The 15,000-nt window shown below is 43.8% G+C and overlaps 1 protein-coding gene and 1 long non-coding RNA gene across 3 annotated transcripts in view; one reads left to right on the forward strand and one right to left on the reverse strand.

Annotated features, from left to right (window-relative positions):
• LOC143290117 (uncharacterized) overlaps positions 1 to 3,915 on the reverse strand; it is a 21,281-nt gene extending 17,366 nt beyond the window's left edge. The window contains exons 1-2 of the mRNA XM_076599404.1: positions 3,862 to 3,915; positions 3,131 to 3,692 (exon numbers count right to left, since the gene is read on the reverse strand). Coding sequence (XP_076455519.1) covers positions 3,131 to 3,692; positions 3,862 to 3,915 — 616 coding nt within the window. The remainder of the gene's footprint in view (positions 1 to 3,130; positions 3,693 to 3,861) is intronic.
• An 8,688-nt stretch (positions 3,916 to 12,603) lies between these two features.
• Positions 12,604 to 15,000, forward strand: part of LOC143290190 (uncharacterized) — a 53,666-nt gene continuing 51,269 nt past the window's right edge. The window contains exons 1-2 of one of the 2 annotated variants that reach the window (XR_013056348.1): positions 12,604 to 12,999; positions 14,557 to 15,000. The exon at positions 14,557 to 15,000 is cut by the window's right edge and continues 17 nt beyond it. This is a non-coding gene — a long non-coding RNA (uncharacterized LOC143290190). Of the gene's footprint in view, positions 13,000 to 14,398 lie in introns of those variants that run through there. The other variant, XR_013056347.1, reaches the window with a different exon arrangement.

Genomic DNA, 15,000 nt, shown 5'->3' on the forward strand with positions numbered 1-15,000 from the left:
TCTGCCCGGCAGATGCGGTGGAGCGTAGGCTATATATAGATTTGTCCAAACGCAGTAACCCCCCTCCTTGAGAATATGAAACTGAAAGATTCAACAGGGCATGCAGTGTATGTACATAAATAACATCCCCCAACCCCCTTTTTTTTGACACGAACAGACAATCTTACTATATAATAACACAACGTAAGCGACTTGGAGTGATGGGCCAACTTTGATGATTCTATTTTCGATACTCCGACACTAACTTGCCCTCAGGCACCCCCTCCCCACCAGCCCTCCCCCCCCCCCCCACTCCCCCCTGCCCCATCCCCCAATGGGGAGTTCACGCCAAGGTTTGAGTTATTGAGTACACAGGCTGATCGAGCGGGGGGGTGGGATGGCACATACGCGCTGGGAATTGACAGACGAACCGATTGAGTTTCGGTGGGCGGGCGTCAGTGAGGCGCAGGCCGGTGGATGTGGTGTGGTTTTTGTGTGGTGGAGTGTGTAGTGTTGTGTGCTGTGTGTGTGTGTGTGTGTGTGCGTGTGTGTGTGTGCGCGTCTGTGCGTGCGTGCGTGCGTGTTATGATGTGTGTGCATGCGTGCATGTGGGTGTGTTGTGTGTAAGAGCGTGCGTGCGTACGTGTGTGTGTGTGTGTGTGGAAGTCAAAGTTCAAATCAAAGTCAGCAAAAACTGCAACAACAATAATGTGTGTGTGTGTGTGTGCGTGCGTGCGTGTGTGTGTATATGTGTGAGAGGAAGGGGGTGGGGGGGGGGGGGGGGGGGTAGAGAGAGAAGGAGACATAGACACAGAGAGAGAGAGAGAGTCACTAATACTCAAAAGACAGGGTGACTGGACATTAATATTTTCAATATTTATCACTCCTGGAGTAACGTTTGAAACCCTGCTACCTCTTATCGAGACACTGTCTCTCTCTCTCTCTCTCTTTTACAGCTGTAATGCGTGTTAAAAGGTATTTTAAACAAAGATTCCACAGCCTTTTATGATTATCACGTCCGTCGGGACAGTCAATTCATATCCACTGTGTGTCCAGGGCTCGGTATAGGAAGACGGCATCCAATTCACTACTTCTACCGTTTTAACCTTCCTCGAACGAGGTATGGTAGGGAAGAAGAAGACAAAAATGACCGCAGGATTCTTCAGAACAAAAATCTTAAGTTTATACAGGGAAGAAGAACAAAAAACTAAAGTTTATACAGGGAAGAAGAACAAAAATCTAAAGTTTATACAGGGAAGAAGAACAAAAATCTAAAGTTTATACAGTGAAGAAGAACAAAAAAACTAAAGTTTATACAGGGAAGAAGAAGACAAAAATGACTGCAGGATTCTTCAGAACAAAAAACTAAAGTTTATACAGGGAAGAAGAACAAAGATCTAAAGTTTATACAGGAAAAAAAAACAAAAATCTAAAGTTTATACAGGAAGGAAAAAGACAAAAATGACTGCAGGATTCTTCAGAACAAAAATCTAAAGTTTATACAGGGAAGAAGAAGACAAAGTTGACTGCAGAATTCTTCAAAACAAAAAACTAAAGTTTATACAGGGAAGAAGAACAAAAATGACTGCAGGATTCTTAAGAACAAAAAAAAACTAAAGTTTATACAGGGAAGAAGAACAAAAATCTAAAGTTTATACAGCGAAGAAGAAGACAAAGTTGACTTCAGGATTCTTCAGAACAAAAAACTAAAGTTTATACAGGGAAGGAGGACAAAGATCTAAAGTTTATACAGGAAAAAAAAACAAAAATCTAAAGTTTATACAGGAAGGAAAAAGACAAAAATGACTGCAGGATTCTTCAGAACAAAAATCTAAAGTTTATACAGGGAAGAAGAAGACAAAGTTGACTGCAGAATTCTTCAAAACACAAAACTAAAGTTTATACAGGGAAGAAGAACAAAAAAACTAAAGTTTATACAGGGAAGAAGAAGACAAAAATGACTGCAGGATTCTTCAGAACAAAAAACTAAAGTTTATACAGGGAAAAAGAACAAAAAAACTAAAGTTTATACAGGGAAGAAGAACAAAAATCTAAAGTTTATACAGGGAAGAAGAACAAAAATCTAAAGTTTATACAGCGAAGAAGAAGACAAAGTTGACTGCAGGATTCTTCAGAACAAAAATCTAAAGTTTATACAGGGAAGAAGAAGACACAGTTGACTTCAGCATTCCTCAGAATAAAAAAACTAAAGTTTATACAGGGAAGAAGAACAAAAATCTAAAGTTTATACAGGGAAGAAGAAGACAAAGTGGACTGCAGAATTCTTCAGAACAAAAAAACTAAAGTTTATAACAACGGGCCTATGGTTCGAAACGTCGTGTCTCACTCCAAGAGGATTCATCTACCACCAAAACGGTTTAAAAAAAGATATATAAACTTTAGTTTTTTGTTTGTTGGGGTATGGTAGGTATACCCATACACACCTTGGAGGAATGAGGAAAAAAAAAAAAAGCTTTTCCCAAGGACACAACACCATGCCGAAACGGGGCCTCGAACCCTGATCACTGGTGAACACTGGTTAACAAGTCTTCTTTCTTCTTTCCGTCACACGACCAACATCGATTTGCCGATGACTCTGTCGTGGTTCATGCATACTGGGTATTTTCGTCGTGTCTCCATAACCTACCGAACACTGACATGGAGTACAGGATCTTTAACGTGCGTATTTAATCTTCTGCATGCGTATAAACACGAGGGGGATGGGTGGGGGGTGGGGTGGGGGTGGGGGTTCAGGCACTAGCAGGTCTGCACATATGTCGACCTGGGAGATCGGAAAAATCTCCACCCTTTACTCACCAGCAGGCGCCGTTACCGAGATTCGAAGCCGGGACCCTCGGCTATTGCGCCCGTCGCCAAACCGACAGGGGGGAAGACAGAGAATCCAGACAGACGAATGAATGAATGAATGAATGAATGCATGGATGACTGACTGACCGACTGAATGGACTTGGTTTATTTCGGGTGCGCAGAAATTTCAACACTTAAGTTTGTAGTTGTGTTTTCATAGCGCCAAAGACAGTCACACACACACACACACACACACACACACACACACACACACACACACACACACACACACACACACACACACACACACACACACACACACACACACACACGTATCACTCACCGTACTGACTCCTCATCCAGGGGTATATAGGGGTCTGGACCGTCGTGCCCGAATGACCCCCACCCCCGGCAGACCCCACCCCACTTCCGGCGCCCGCAGAGTGGTCTCCCTTGCCCTCTGCCCCTCCGTCTCCTCCGTCTCCTCCTCCTCCTCCTCCTTCTTCTTCCTCCGCTTCCGACTCCTCCTCCCCACCTCCCCTGTCACCCGCACACCCACCCCCACCTCCCAGTCTCAGACCCAGACCTTCGATAGCAGCAGGGTCAGGACTGGTAGGGGTGGTGCCACCGCCTCCACCACGGCGATGAGGGTGATGGTGAGGGTTGGGGTGGGGGTGGTGGGGGTGGGGGTGGGGGTGAGGATGAGGGGGGGACCCGTCGCTGCCGTCGCTGCATCCTCCTCCTCCTCCCCCCCCCTCCTCCTTCTCCTCCTCCCACCCTCCCACGACGACTGTCGCGCAGCAACGGCGTGGGCAGCAATTTATGGTCGACGCCGCCGCGGTTGTCAAGGGAACAGGCCGTAAATCTGCTCCCTCCCACTCCTCCTCCTCCTCCTCCTCCTCCTCCTATTCCTCCAGACTCACCGAGGAGGACCGAAGAAGACGAAGATGGAGGTTCCTGGAGGAGGAAGGAGGTAGGGCTGGTGGAACCCCCTCCTCCTCCTCCTCCTACTACTACTCCTCCGGAAGTAGTGGTGGTCATAGGTGGGGAGCTAGGGTCGGCTTTGGTAATGACGTGGGTGACAGCGTCATCCGATGACGACGACGACGACGACGTCATCATCGACATCGACGGCAACGCCAGACCGTGCTTGGTGGCGGTGGTGGTGGTGGTGGCGAGCAGTTTGGCGGAGGAACAGCTTCCGGTAGAGCTTGAGAGAGAGGAGTAGAGGTGATTGTTGTTGTTGTTGTTGTTGTGGTAGTGATGGTTGAAAGTGCTGACCCCGTGTTGATTTTGAAGGCTGGAGGAGGAGTGGGGGTGATGGTTGTGGTGGTGGTGGGTGTGGGCGGCCGGGGGAGGGAGTGGAAGCGGGGGAGGAGGAGGGGAGAAGGGGGAAGAGGAGCAAGGGTGGGCTTGGGACGACGACGAGTCATCTGTAGCAGCAGCAGCAGCAGCAGCGGCAGCTGTGGGAGAGAGGAAGAAACTGCCAGAGTTATGGTTGTTGTTGCTACCGTTGCTGCTGCCGCTGCCATTGGTGTTGGCGTTGTTGAGGCTGTTGCTGAGAGCTTCCGCCAGCTGGCACGACGCCCCGCCGTCTACGCCTCCTCCTCCTCCTCCTCCTCCAGAAGTCGTGGACGACACGCCCCCACCTCCACCACCACCGGTACCGACGGCTTCCAGAACAGCGCTGGCAGAGTCTGGCGAGGTCGCCGGCGACAAGGTCGCAGAGGTCAAGGTCGCCGACCCCCCAATACCGCCACCACCACCGCCGCCGCCGCCGACCCGGAAGTAATCCACGGCGGCAAGGCCGTGAGTGGTCAGCGAGGTCAAGGTCAAGGCCGGAGGCGGAGGAGGTGTTGGTGAGGAGGAGATGGGGCGGACGTCCAAGGGATCGTAAGGGGGGAAGCGGGGGTAGGCCTGACCCCCTCCTCCTCCTCCTCCTCCTTCGCCCCCTCCACCACCACCTCCTCCTCCCCCTACGCCCCCGCCTTGCATGTAGGCGTTGTAGGTGCTGTGGTAGTGCTGGAGATGACGCATGGACAGGCCGTGGGGGTAGCCGCCGCCCACACCCTCCGTGGCAACAGAGACCCCGCCGCCGCCATTGGGGAGAAAGGCGGAGGGGGTGGTGGTGGCGGAGGAGGAGGAGGAGGACAACGACGAGGGGCTGTGGCTGAGCGGGTAGAGGCTGTGGTGGTGGTGGTGGGGGGAGGAGGAGGAGGAGGAGGAGGGGTGGTGGTGGGGGTAGTGGTGGGGTTGGGACCGGTGGTGATGGGAGAGGCTCATCATGTGCCCTGTGGTGGCGCCGGAGCAGTTCATTCCTCCTAACCCTGTCGGGTCCATCTGGGAAGCGGAGGAGGAGGAGGAGGAGGAAGATGAAGAGGAGGAGGAAGGTCCATAGGGATAGGTGGTGTTGTGGTGGTGATGGTGGTGAGGGTGGTGGTGAGAGGGGTGGTGAGGGGTGGTGGGGTTGGTGAAGGGGTTGTGGTGGTGGTGGTGGTGGTGATGGTGGGAGGCGGAGGCGGACCTTCCCAGGTAGGCGCTCATGCCGGAGTCCATGCCTCCTAGCATCATTTGCGGGTGGGGGGTGGCGGGTGGGCTCGGTGGGAGGGAAGATGAATTGGGATGGGTAGGGGGTTTGAGGGTGGGGGTATATATGTGGGAGGCGGTAGTGGGGCGTGTGGGATGGAGAGGGAGAGGAGGAGGAGGAGGAGGGGGAAGGGGTAAGTGAGTGACGTCACCACTTCCGCTCTCGGGTGAACAACTTCCTGTTCCTCACTCTTCCCCTTTTAGATGTCTGCGGTCAATTCCTGGATGAGTCGCTTACTGGATCTCTCCTAGCTTCGATAGTTGTTGCTGTTTTAGCTGCTGCTGTTGTTTTAGAAGTTTTTTTTTCTGAGTTTTTGTCGTCATTAACAACAATAACGTTGTTGCACCACAAATTCTTCTGTATCAATGGATAATAGAATAGAAATAAAAACAAAAATCAACAACAGCAGTAAGAACTGCACCTAATTAAATTCAAATATCATTCATAGTTAGAAGCGGATATAAGTTCAACGATCTAGTGATTGACAGCCGTCAATAAAGATCAAGGTTGTTCGAAAGGGTAAGTCCTGGAAAATCCATGTCATAAACTTGTGGGCGTTGTGTTCATCTACTCCCTCGTACCTTATTAATAAGTCTTGAAAGATATATATATGCATTTAATTTTTATTTCATTTTATTTTATCTGTCTTATTTTATCTTATTTTGTTTTGTTTTGTTTTGTTTTAGCCAGAAACATTTGTTTCACATGCATAAAGTACATTTCCTAACACTTTTGCCGTCGTATCACTTGCAGAAACATCATAGTGAAGGGTGTATTTCCCTTGTCCATGCTGCGATGGTTCTTGTTGAATTCATTCAGCTTGTGGCATTTGTTTATTCAGAAAAAAACACACACAAAAAAAGCACAACCCCAAACAAAGAAACAAAAACAACAAACAAACCAACCAATAACAACAGAATTGATCTGACGTTTTCTTAGCTTCCTCACACAGGATAAGAGCGCGCACCCACAGCGCTTCAATTATGTTGATGAATGTCTTGCTGGAAAATTAATCGCTGCGCTGAAATCAACTTGTTGCAGAGACTGCTGACTGTCAAACTACAACAAGCTCTGTGTGTGTGTGGGGGAGGGGGGGGTGCGGGGGGGGGGAGGGGTGCGGTGGGGTGGTGGGGGGGGGCGGAGGAGGGGGGGGCAGGTGTGTGTGTGTGGGGGGGGCTGGGGGGAGGGGGTTGGTGGTGGTGGTGGTGGTGTGGGTGGAGGTTGGGGGGGCTTCTTTCTGATAGAAAGCGCCAAGACAGATAAAACTGTCTTGTTTGTTTTGTGGTTTAGCAGTTCTCAAGGACGTTATTGTGATGATGATGATGATGATGATGCAGCGATCAAAGTTTCCACGGCAGTGTCAGTGTCAAAGAAGGCATCAAAGCGTGCGGGCTGCTCCTTATACGTTTCACCTCATCTGCGAAAAAAAAGAAGAAGAAAAAAAAAAAAAAAAGAACATGGGTAAATATAAACATCAATTTTATACTGAAGCACAAAGAACAGTTATCAGAATACAAATATTTTGCTTCTTATTTTTTCTTTTTTTCTTTTGCTTTATCTCAATGTCGTTTCCATATACATCAATATTACATTTTTATAGTACTCAAAATTTTCATCCACTTAAGAAAAAGTCAATAAAAGCTTTCTTGTTGGGTTGCATTTTACTGGTTTTTTGTTTTTTGTTTTTGTTGTTGTTGTATTTATGGGTGCACATAAAGCTGTCTTGTATAACATGCCAGCCGGATAATGTGTTTAAGAAAAAAAACAACAACGTGTGTGTGTGTGTGTGTGTGTGTGTGTGTGTGTGTGTGTGTGTGTGCGTGCGCGCGCGCGCGTGTATATGTGGGTTATTCTTGTTGTTGTTTGTGAAATAATTCACCGAACACGGGAGTGTTGTTGATTACGCACAAGATAATAGATCTTTTTTTTTTTTTCTTTTTTTTTTTCCTCGGATAAAGAAAAAAAAAGAGAGAAAGAACTGATGAATAAATCAGTCATACTGGTTTGACGGCCACTATCTTTTGCCACACACACACACACACACACACACACACACACACACACAACAAGATTGGAAAATAGGATCTCTTTGAAACCATACTTTCTATCAATCTATTTTTCTTACTGGACTGTCATGAATCAATGAGAGTTGTCAAAAACATGAAAGAAAAACAGCAATTTAGCGACACTGAAGAAAATCAGACAGTTTTGGGGGTAGTTGTTGTGGGTTTTTTGTTTGTTTGTTTGTCATTTTTAAAAATAATGTAATGAAATAAATGAAGGCAGTGGCAAATCTTAGATAGTCTGGAAAAAAAGCAAACAAACAAAAAAAAAAAAAAAAGAGCAGAAAACAAACAAACAAACAACAACAACAACAAACAAACAAAAAAAACAAAAGAAAAAAAGAAAGAAAAGAAAAAGAAAACGAAAAAAATTCATACAGAGAAAGGGTGGAAATATACCAACTTGTAATAAAACTGGAATGATAGAATTTTCTCACAGTAGCTTCAGTAAAACTGTATGTGCCGAAACTGTACCCAGTCTACTCTTTGTTTGACGAGAAAGCAGCATATAACGACACATAATACATTTTTCATGGCGATCTAAAATAAATAAATTAATAAAAAAACCCATACATTTCAGCACTAACCATAAAGATGAATAAATAAATAAATAAATAAATAAATAAATAAATAAACAACAAATAAACAAAATATTGAAAAAAAAAAAATATATATATAACCATGTTCTCCCACCCCAATAGACGAACCAGTTGTGTGTGTGTGTGTGTGTGTGTGTGTGTGCTTTCAACCTGTTCTTACCAATCATTCGTCAAATCAAACTCACTCCCCACCTCCACATCCCAAACACACACACACACACACACACACGCACTGAAAAACTGAAACGAGCTACACGATTGGTCGGTCAGCAATTCTCAGCCAACCAGAATCGAACGGCGAAGACTTGATAAATCCTTCATAAAAAAAAAAAAAAAAAAAAAAAAAGAAAGAAGAAAAAGCCCAGCCACCCAGACAAGCACGTGCCTGATCAGGAAAAAATTAAAAAAAAAAAAAAAAAAAAAAAAAAAACTGCCACAAGTCACCACTACCGCCACTACCACCACCCCCACCACCACCATCAACATCAAAACCTTTTTGTCGTGCGTCAGTTTCCCTCGTCAGTTTCCGTCAGACGTAAAGCTCCCTCGCTGGGCTGCCGTCACAGCGGGGGTGCGTGGGGCGGAAGGAGGGGGGGGGGGGGTGGAGGGGGGGGGGGGTGAGGGCGTGGGGGTGTATATCAGTTGAAAGAGCGGACGTCACGTGCTGTCCTGAAACGTGACTGACCTGGACAGCAGAAACGTGACTGAAGAAGAAGAAGAAAAAGAAGAAGAAGAAGGCTGGTTATTGGTGGTTGAGACCTGAAACAAGAGACAGACAGACAGACAGACAGACAGACAGACAGAGACAGATTTAGCTCCCCAAAAACAACACGCCTGAGACGGACAGAGACAGATATAGCTCCCGAAATAACACGTCTGAGTCAGACAGAGACAGATTTAGCTCCCGAAACAGCACGTCTGAGTCAGACAGAGACAGATTTAGTTCCCGAAACAGCACGTCTGAGTCAGACAGAGACAGATGTAGCTCCCGAAGCAACACGTCTGAGACAGACAGAGACAGATGTAGCTCCCGAAACAACAGGCATGAGACAGACAGAGACAGATTTAGCTCCCGAAACAACACGTCTGAGTCAGACAGAGACAGATTTAGCTCCCGAAACAACACGTCTGAGTCAGACAGAGACAGATTTAGCTCCCGAAACAACACGTCTGAGTCAGACAGAGACAGATATAGCTCCCGAAACAACAGGCATGAGACAGAGAGAGAGAGAGATTTAGCTCCCTAAACAGCACGTCTGAGACAGAGACAGATTTTGCTCTCAACAGACATGTGGCAGACAGAGGCAGGTTTTGCTCTCAAACAACAGACATGATAAACAGACACACAGACAGATAGACAGAGACAGATTTAGCTCCCAAAACAACACGCATGAGTCTGAGACAGATTCTGCTCTCAACAGACATGAGACAGACAGGGATATATTTTGCTCTCAAACAACAGACATGATGAACAGACAGACAGAGACAAATATAGCTCCCAAAACAACGCGCACGTGACAGACAGAGACAGATTTAGTTCTCAAACATTAGACATGAGACAGGCAGGGAAAGGTTTTGCTCTCAAACAACGCACATGAGACAGAGACAGATTTAGCTGTCAAACGACAGGCGGGACTGACTTTTTGGTTTAAATAATCTTTAATTATTCAACAATACACATGATTACAATGCAATGAGTGACAAAAAAAGCATCAACAAGCTTAAAGCTTATACTGTGCTCACAACGTTGCACTTCAATTTTATCATGACGGCTGATGAACCATATTATGGATTGTATCAAATAACATTCATAAACAGTAAGTAATGAAATAATGAAATAAAACAAATAAACAAACAGTACATGAGATAGTAAAATAATGCTAATATCAATATTGACATGAGATTAAATTTATTATCACCAGACTAATTGGCCTAATGGAAGAAAAACACGAAGAAGAAGAAGAAGAAGAAGAAGAAGAAGAAAATTTAGAAGAATGGTGGGTAAGGTGGTGGGGGAGGGGGAACAGAGGGGAGAGGAGAAATTCTAACAGATCATTGGCCAATCCATTCAACTTTGAATATTTGGTCAGTCAAATAAATCCAACATATGACTGACTTTTTGACAGTTACACGTGACTAAAGGCCTACGTTGACCGAACTACGCCATTGGTCAGTTCCATACTACACACAGTTAGTAGCGGGGTTTCGACCATACTAGGCTCTTCCGTCCGAGCAATGCAACTGGTTCCTGGGGGTGAGCACCTAAATCATCATTCTTGACTCACTTGTGTAAGCAAATTGAGTCTTTGTTATATATAACCCGGTGTTCAGTTGTCTGTGTGTCCGTGTGTGTGTGGTGGGTGAGTGGGTGGGGGATAGTGTGTGTGTGTGTGTGTGTGTGTGAGTGGTAAACTTAAACAAATTCATTTTCTCTGGAAATACTTCGTCTGCCGATACCAAATTTGGATTAACTCACTCAGTACGGCCAGTCCTCTCTTCTCCTCTATACAGACCCCTCGGATGTCCAGTGGGTGTCTTAATGACCAAATCTTTAGCTTCCGTCGTCAGAACTGTGGTATTCTTTGCCAGCATTCACCTCTTCAGTATAAGAGCGTTCCGCTTGCAATATTTTGATGATGGTAATTGGGATGAAAAGCTGTTAACGTCGTCCCTTTCGCCGTTCGTATGGAGAGAGTTAAACATAGTAGGGGGAAAGAATCTTCAGTCATAATAATGATAACAGTAGGTTGTAAGTCTCCCGAATTAAGTTGCATTTCCGGATCATTAACGGTTTATTTCGTTGAGACTCGACCCAGATCCAAACAATTCGTCGTCCCACTTCCAAGTTTCCAGAACGTTGGCTAGGTTTAGTAAGAAGACGGCATGACATGGTTTTTTCTTGTTCGCAATTAAAAGAAAAGAAATACAAATTCTGGGCAGAACACACACAGTGACATTAACAACACGTGTTTACTGCCTATGAATATTCTAAAGTGGATACTGAATTCAATGGAATGAACATAAAAAAGAAGAAAACTTTCTTTCAGTTTCGGTACAGCCTGTTACAGACTGGTTTGTGCAGATCTAGAGAAAACACTGAGCTATACATGTTGAGGTGTGTGTCTAAGGCGATGTCAACGTCTCATTTACCGCCGAAATAAAAGAATTTAAAAAAATAATCCAGATTCATAAAACAGTAATAAAAACAACAAGAAAACATCAACAAGCAAACAAACAAACAAACAAAAAAACAAAACAACAACAACAACAGCAACAGCAACAAAAAAACAACAACAAAAAAAAACAAAAAAAGAAGAAGAAAAAGAAGATTTACAATAGTGTTATTACCTCGAATACGATCATATGTTTATCGTGCTAAAAGAACAACAATAAATTTGGGTCAAGTGACGTCAGGTGCACCGAAGCGTTTGGTATAAGACTACTTGCTTCCGAAGTGGGTAGGGGAAGAGAGTGATGATTTCGTTGCATTAACGAAAGAAAGATCATTGGGGCGGGGGGTGGGGGGTGGGGGGGGGAGGGAGATTTCCTGCTGATGAAGTGTGCTGGCCAAGTAATTAATGATTGTATTTGCCATGTGTTCTGTATGTACAGTCACCAGTGTGTGTGTGTGTGTGTGTGTGTGTGTGTGTGTGTGTGTGTGCGTGCGTGCGTGCGTGCGTGTGTGTGTGTGTGTGTGTGTGTGTGTGTGTGTGTGTGTGTGTGTGACGGGACATGGAACAGAAACGATTTCATTACAAAAAACAAACAAACAAAACAAAACAAAAACCTCAGTCCACACAAACGCGGCAACATTATTGATAAAAGGAAAGCAGTAATAAACAACTTGCGAATGCAGCATTTGCAACAAGAACGACAAAGACAGGACATTCAGAAAAAAAAATATATCATCATCATCATTATCATACTAATCATCATCATCGTCATCGTAATGGGTATATGTTTTTTTAACTGACCAGGTACCACCACCCACCTTTGAAACGTGTCTACATTCACGTGTGTGTGTGTGTGTGTGTGTGTGTGTGTGTGTATCAGTCCTCGGGTTACACACACACACACACACACACACACACACACACAGACAAGACCCCCTAAAGCGAGCCAAACCCAAAGCAAGGTGGCAGTGGCAAGTGTGTGTGTGTGTGTGTGTGTGAGGGGACGGGAAGGGCGTGATTTAAAGGCTCCCTGATTCCCCCTCGAGCCCTTAACACGAACATAAAGGCGACATTGACGGCGCTTTGGCAGCGCTCAAAACAATACATGCTGGCCATTTAGCCCTCCGACTATTGCTCCCCCCCGTCACCCCCCTCCCCCGGACCTCTGCCCCCCCCCAAACCCCTCAGCCCCCCACTCCCCTCCCACCCCCATCCCCTACTAAACCTCCCATCCCCTCAACCTTTCACAAGCTCGTTATTTACAATAGCCATTTGCCAACCCCACCAACACTCACCCCACCCCACCCCACCCCACTCCACCCTCTTTTCTCGTTCTCTTCTTGTTCTCTTATTTCTCTGACTCTCTCCCCTTCTACCCCTCTGCTTTTCTCTCTCTCTCTCTCTCTCTGTCTCTCTGTGTGTGCTTTCTTTTTAAAGTTCAGATCAGCAGCAGGGGGGGTTTGAGGGAGAAAAGCGTGTCTCTCTCTGCCTCTCCCTCTCTTTCTCCCTTCCTTTCTTCCTTCCTTTCTTTCTTTCTTTCTTTCTTTCTCTTTTTCTCCAGAAGTGTTTCTTGTTGACGAGAAAGAAGAACGAACGTCCGTGGGAAGATTTTCGGTGCTGAAGTTTTGAAACGGCATTCGTGTTGGATTTTTTTTGTTGTTGTGATAGTTGTGGTGGTGGTTGTTGTGATAGTGGTGGTGGTGGTGTCGATAGTGGTGAAATTGGTGGTTTGATTAGGGTTGTTGATTGGTGTCCTGTTCAAGGTGTCATAAAGCTGTGAGACTGATCATGTAAGAGGATGGAAGTCTACTATTCGCGTGCAAAATCATTCTGGATTATTGTTTGTTTGTTGGTTTTTTTTTTTTTTTTTTTTTTTTTTTTTTTTTTTTTGGGGGGGGGGTGGGGGGGGGGGGTGGGTCTTTTTTCGAACATTCCAGGTGTTGTTTTTTTTAAGTTATTATTTTTCATTTCAATTCAAAATATTGAAGACAAAATCACAGCATATGGTAAACAAAAGGACATTTGAATATATCAATAGGTTAGACAGTGTTTTGTTTTTTTTTTCTCTTCAAGGACCCATCCTTCTCGAGCAACGGAAACGTCAGTTTCAGTTTCAGTTTCAGTAGCTCAAGGAGGCGTCACTGCGTTCGGACAAATCCATATACGCTACGCCACATCTGCCAAGCAGATACCTGACCCGCAGCGTAACCTAAACGCGCTTAGTCAGGCCTTGAGAAAAAAAGAAAGAAAAAAGAAAAAAAAAAGGTGAATAAATAATAGATAAGCTTGCTTACATAAATAAATAAATAAATAAATAAATAAATAAATAAATAATAATTATAATAAAAAAAAATAATAAAAAAGGTAGTAGTAATGACAATACCAAAAAAAAAAAAAAAAAAAAAAAAAGACGAAACGTCACCAACCAAAACAAGATCCTAGCCCCTGAACAACTACGGCCTTGATAAAGGACATCAGCTTGCAGGTCATTCATCTCAACTCTACCCATGTTTTGTTCAGATTTTAAAAAAAAATAATTTTTATTTTTATTTTTTGCAACTGTAAACGGATAAGTTGTTTATATATATATATATATATATATATATATATATATATATATATATATATATATATATATATATGTATATATATATATATATATATATATATATATATATATATATATTAAAGAAAGTGTTTTAGTGGACAACAAATGAGATCAACTTTGATAAGCAAAAACATAAAAATAAAAATAGCAATAAAATAAATTAAACTAAATAAAAAAAAAGGAAGAAATTACCAATAATGTTTTTTTTAACACACACAAAAGACAAAACACTATAAAAAAAAAGTAAAAAAAAAAACACATACAAATAAAATACTTATTTATAACTTATTTATTCCTTCATTTATTTATTCATATCTGTTTCAAATTGTTGATTTAACACGTAGCCCAGCCTTTTCTTCTCCAGCAAGATAAGCACAAGTACAAGAACTATAATAATAGTAATAATAATAATAATGATAATAATAATATTAATAATAATAATAATAATAATAATAAAAACTCAGCAGTAATGAAACTGTTAGCCATCTCATGTCTTTTCCTTTCATTCAAAGTATTGTTTTAAAACTGCATCCTAGCATGGTTTCCTAAAAAGAAAAAGAAAAAAAAAGAAAAGAAAAAAAAAAAAAAGAAGAAAAGAAAAAAAAGACGTAGACAAGAAGAAGAACAACAGCAAAAGAAGAACGTCAATAACAACAGTATCTGGTTCTTCACCTATGTTATTTTCAAAGCGTTGTTTTAAAACAACATACAACCTAGCATGATTTTCTATTCGGACAAGGAGAACAACAACAACAACAACAAGACCAACAATAACAGTGACAGCAGCAGTATCAACAACCAAAAGCAACAGCAACGGCGGCAGCAGCAGCAGCAACAATACCAACAGCAGTAGCAGCAGCAACAACAGCAGCAGCAATAGCAGCAGCAGCAACAACAACAGCAGCAACAGCAGTAGCAACAGCAACAACATCAACAGCAGCAGTAGTAGCACCACTACCACCACCACCACCACCACCAACAACAACAACAACAGCAATATCAACGTCAGTAGCAGCAACAACATCAGCAGCAACAGCAGAAGCAGCAACAAAAGCAACAAGCCGAAGCAACAGCATCATTGACACTCTCCATCTGGACGTGACAGAACTGCAATATTGTGGGAATGTTACGACTGGGAGCTGCTCATGTCGCTGGACTGGATTAATCTGGTGTTCCCTCAGAA

The sequence above is a fragment of the Babylonia areolata genome, chromosome 15 (assembly GCF_041734735.1).
Source record: "Babylonia areolata isolate BAREFJ2019XMU chromosome 15, ASM4173473v1, whole genome shotgun sequence".
NCBI classification, from domain to species: domain Eukaryota; kingdom Metazoa; phylum Mollusca; class Gastropoda; order Neogastropoda; family Buccinidae; genus Babylonia; species Babylonia areolata.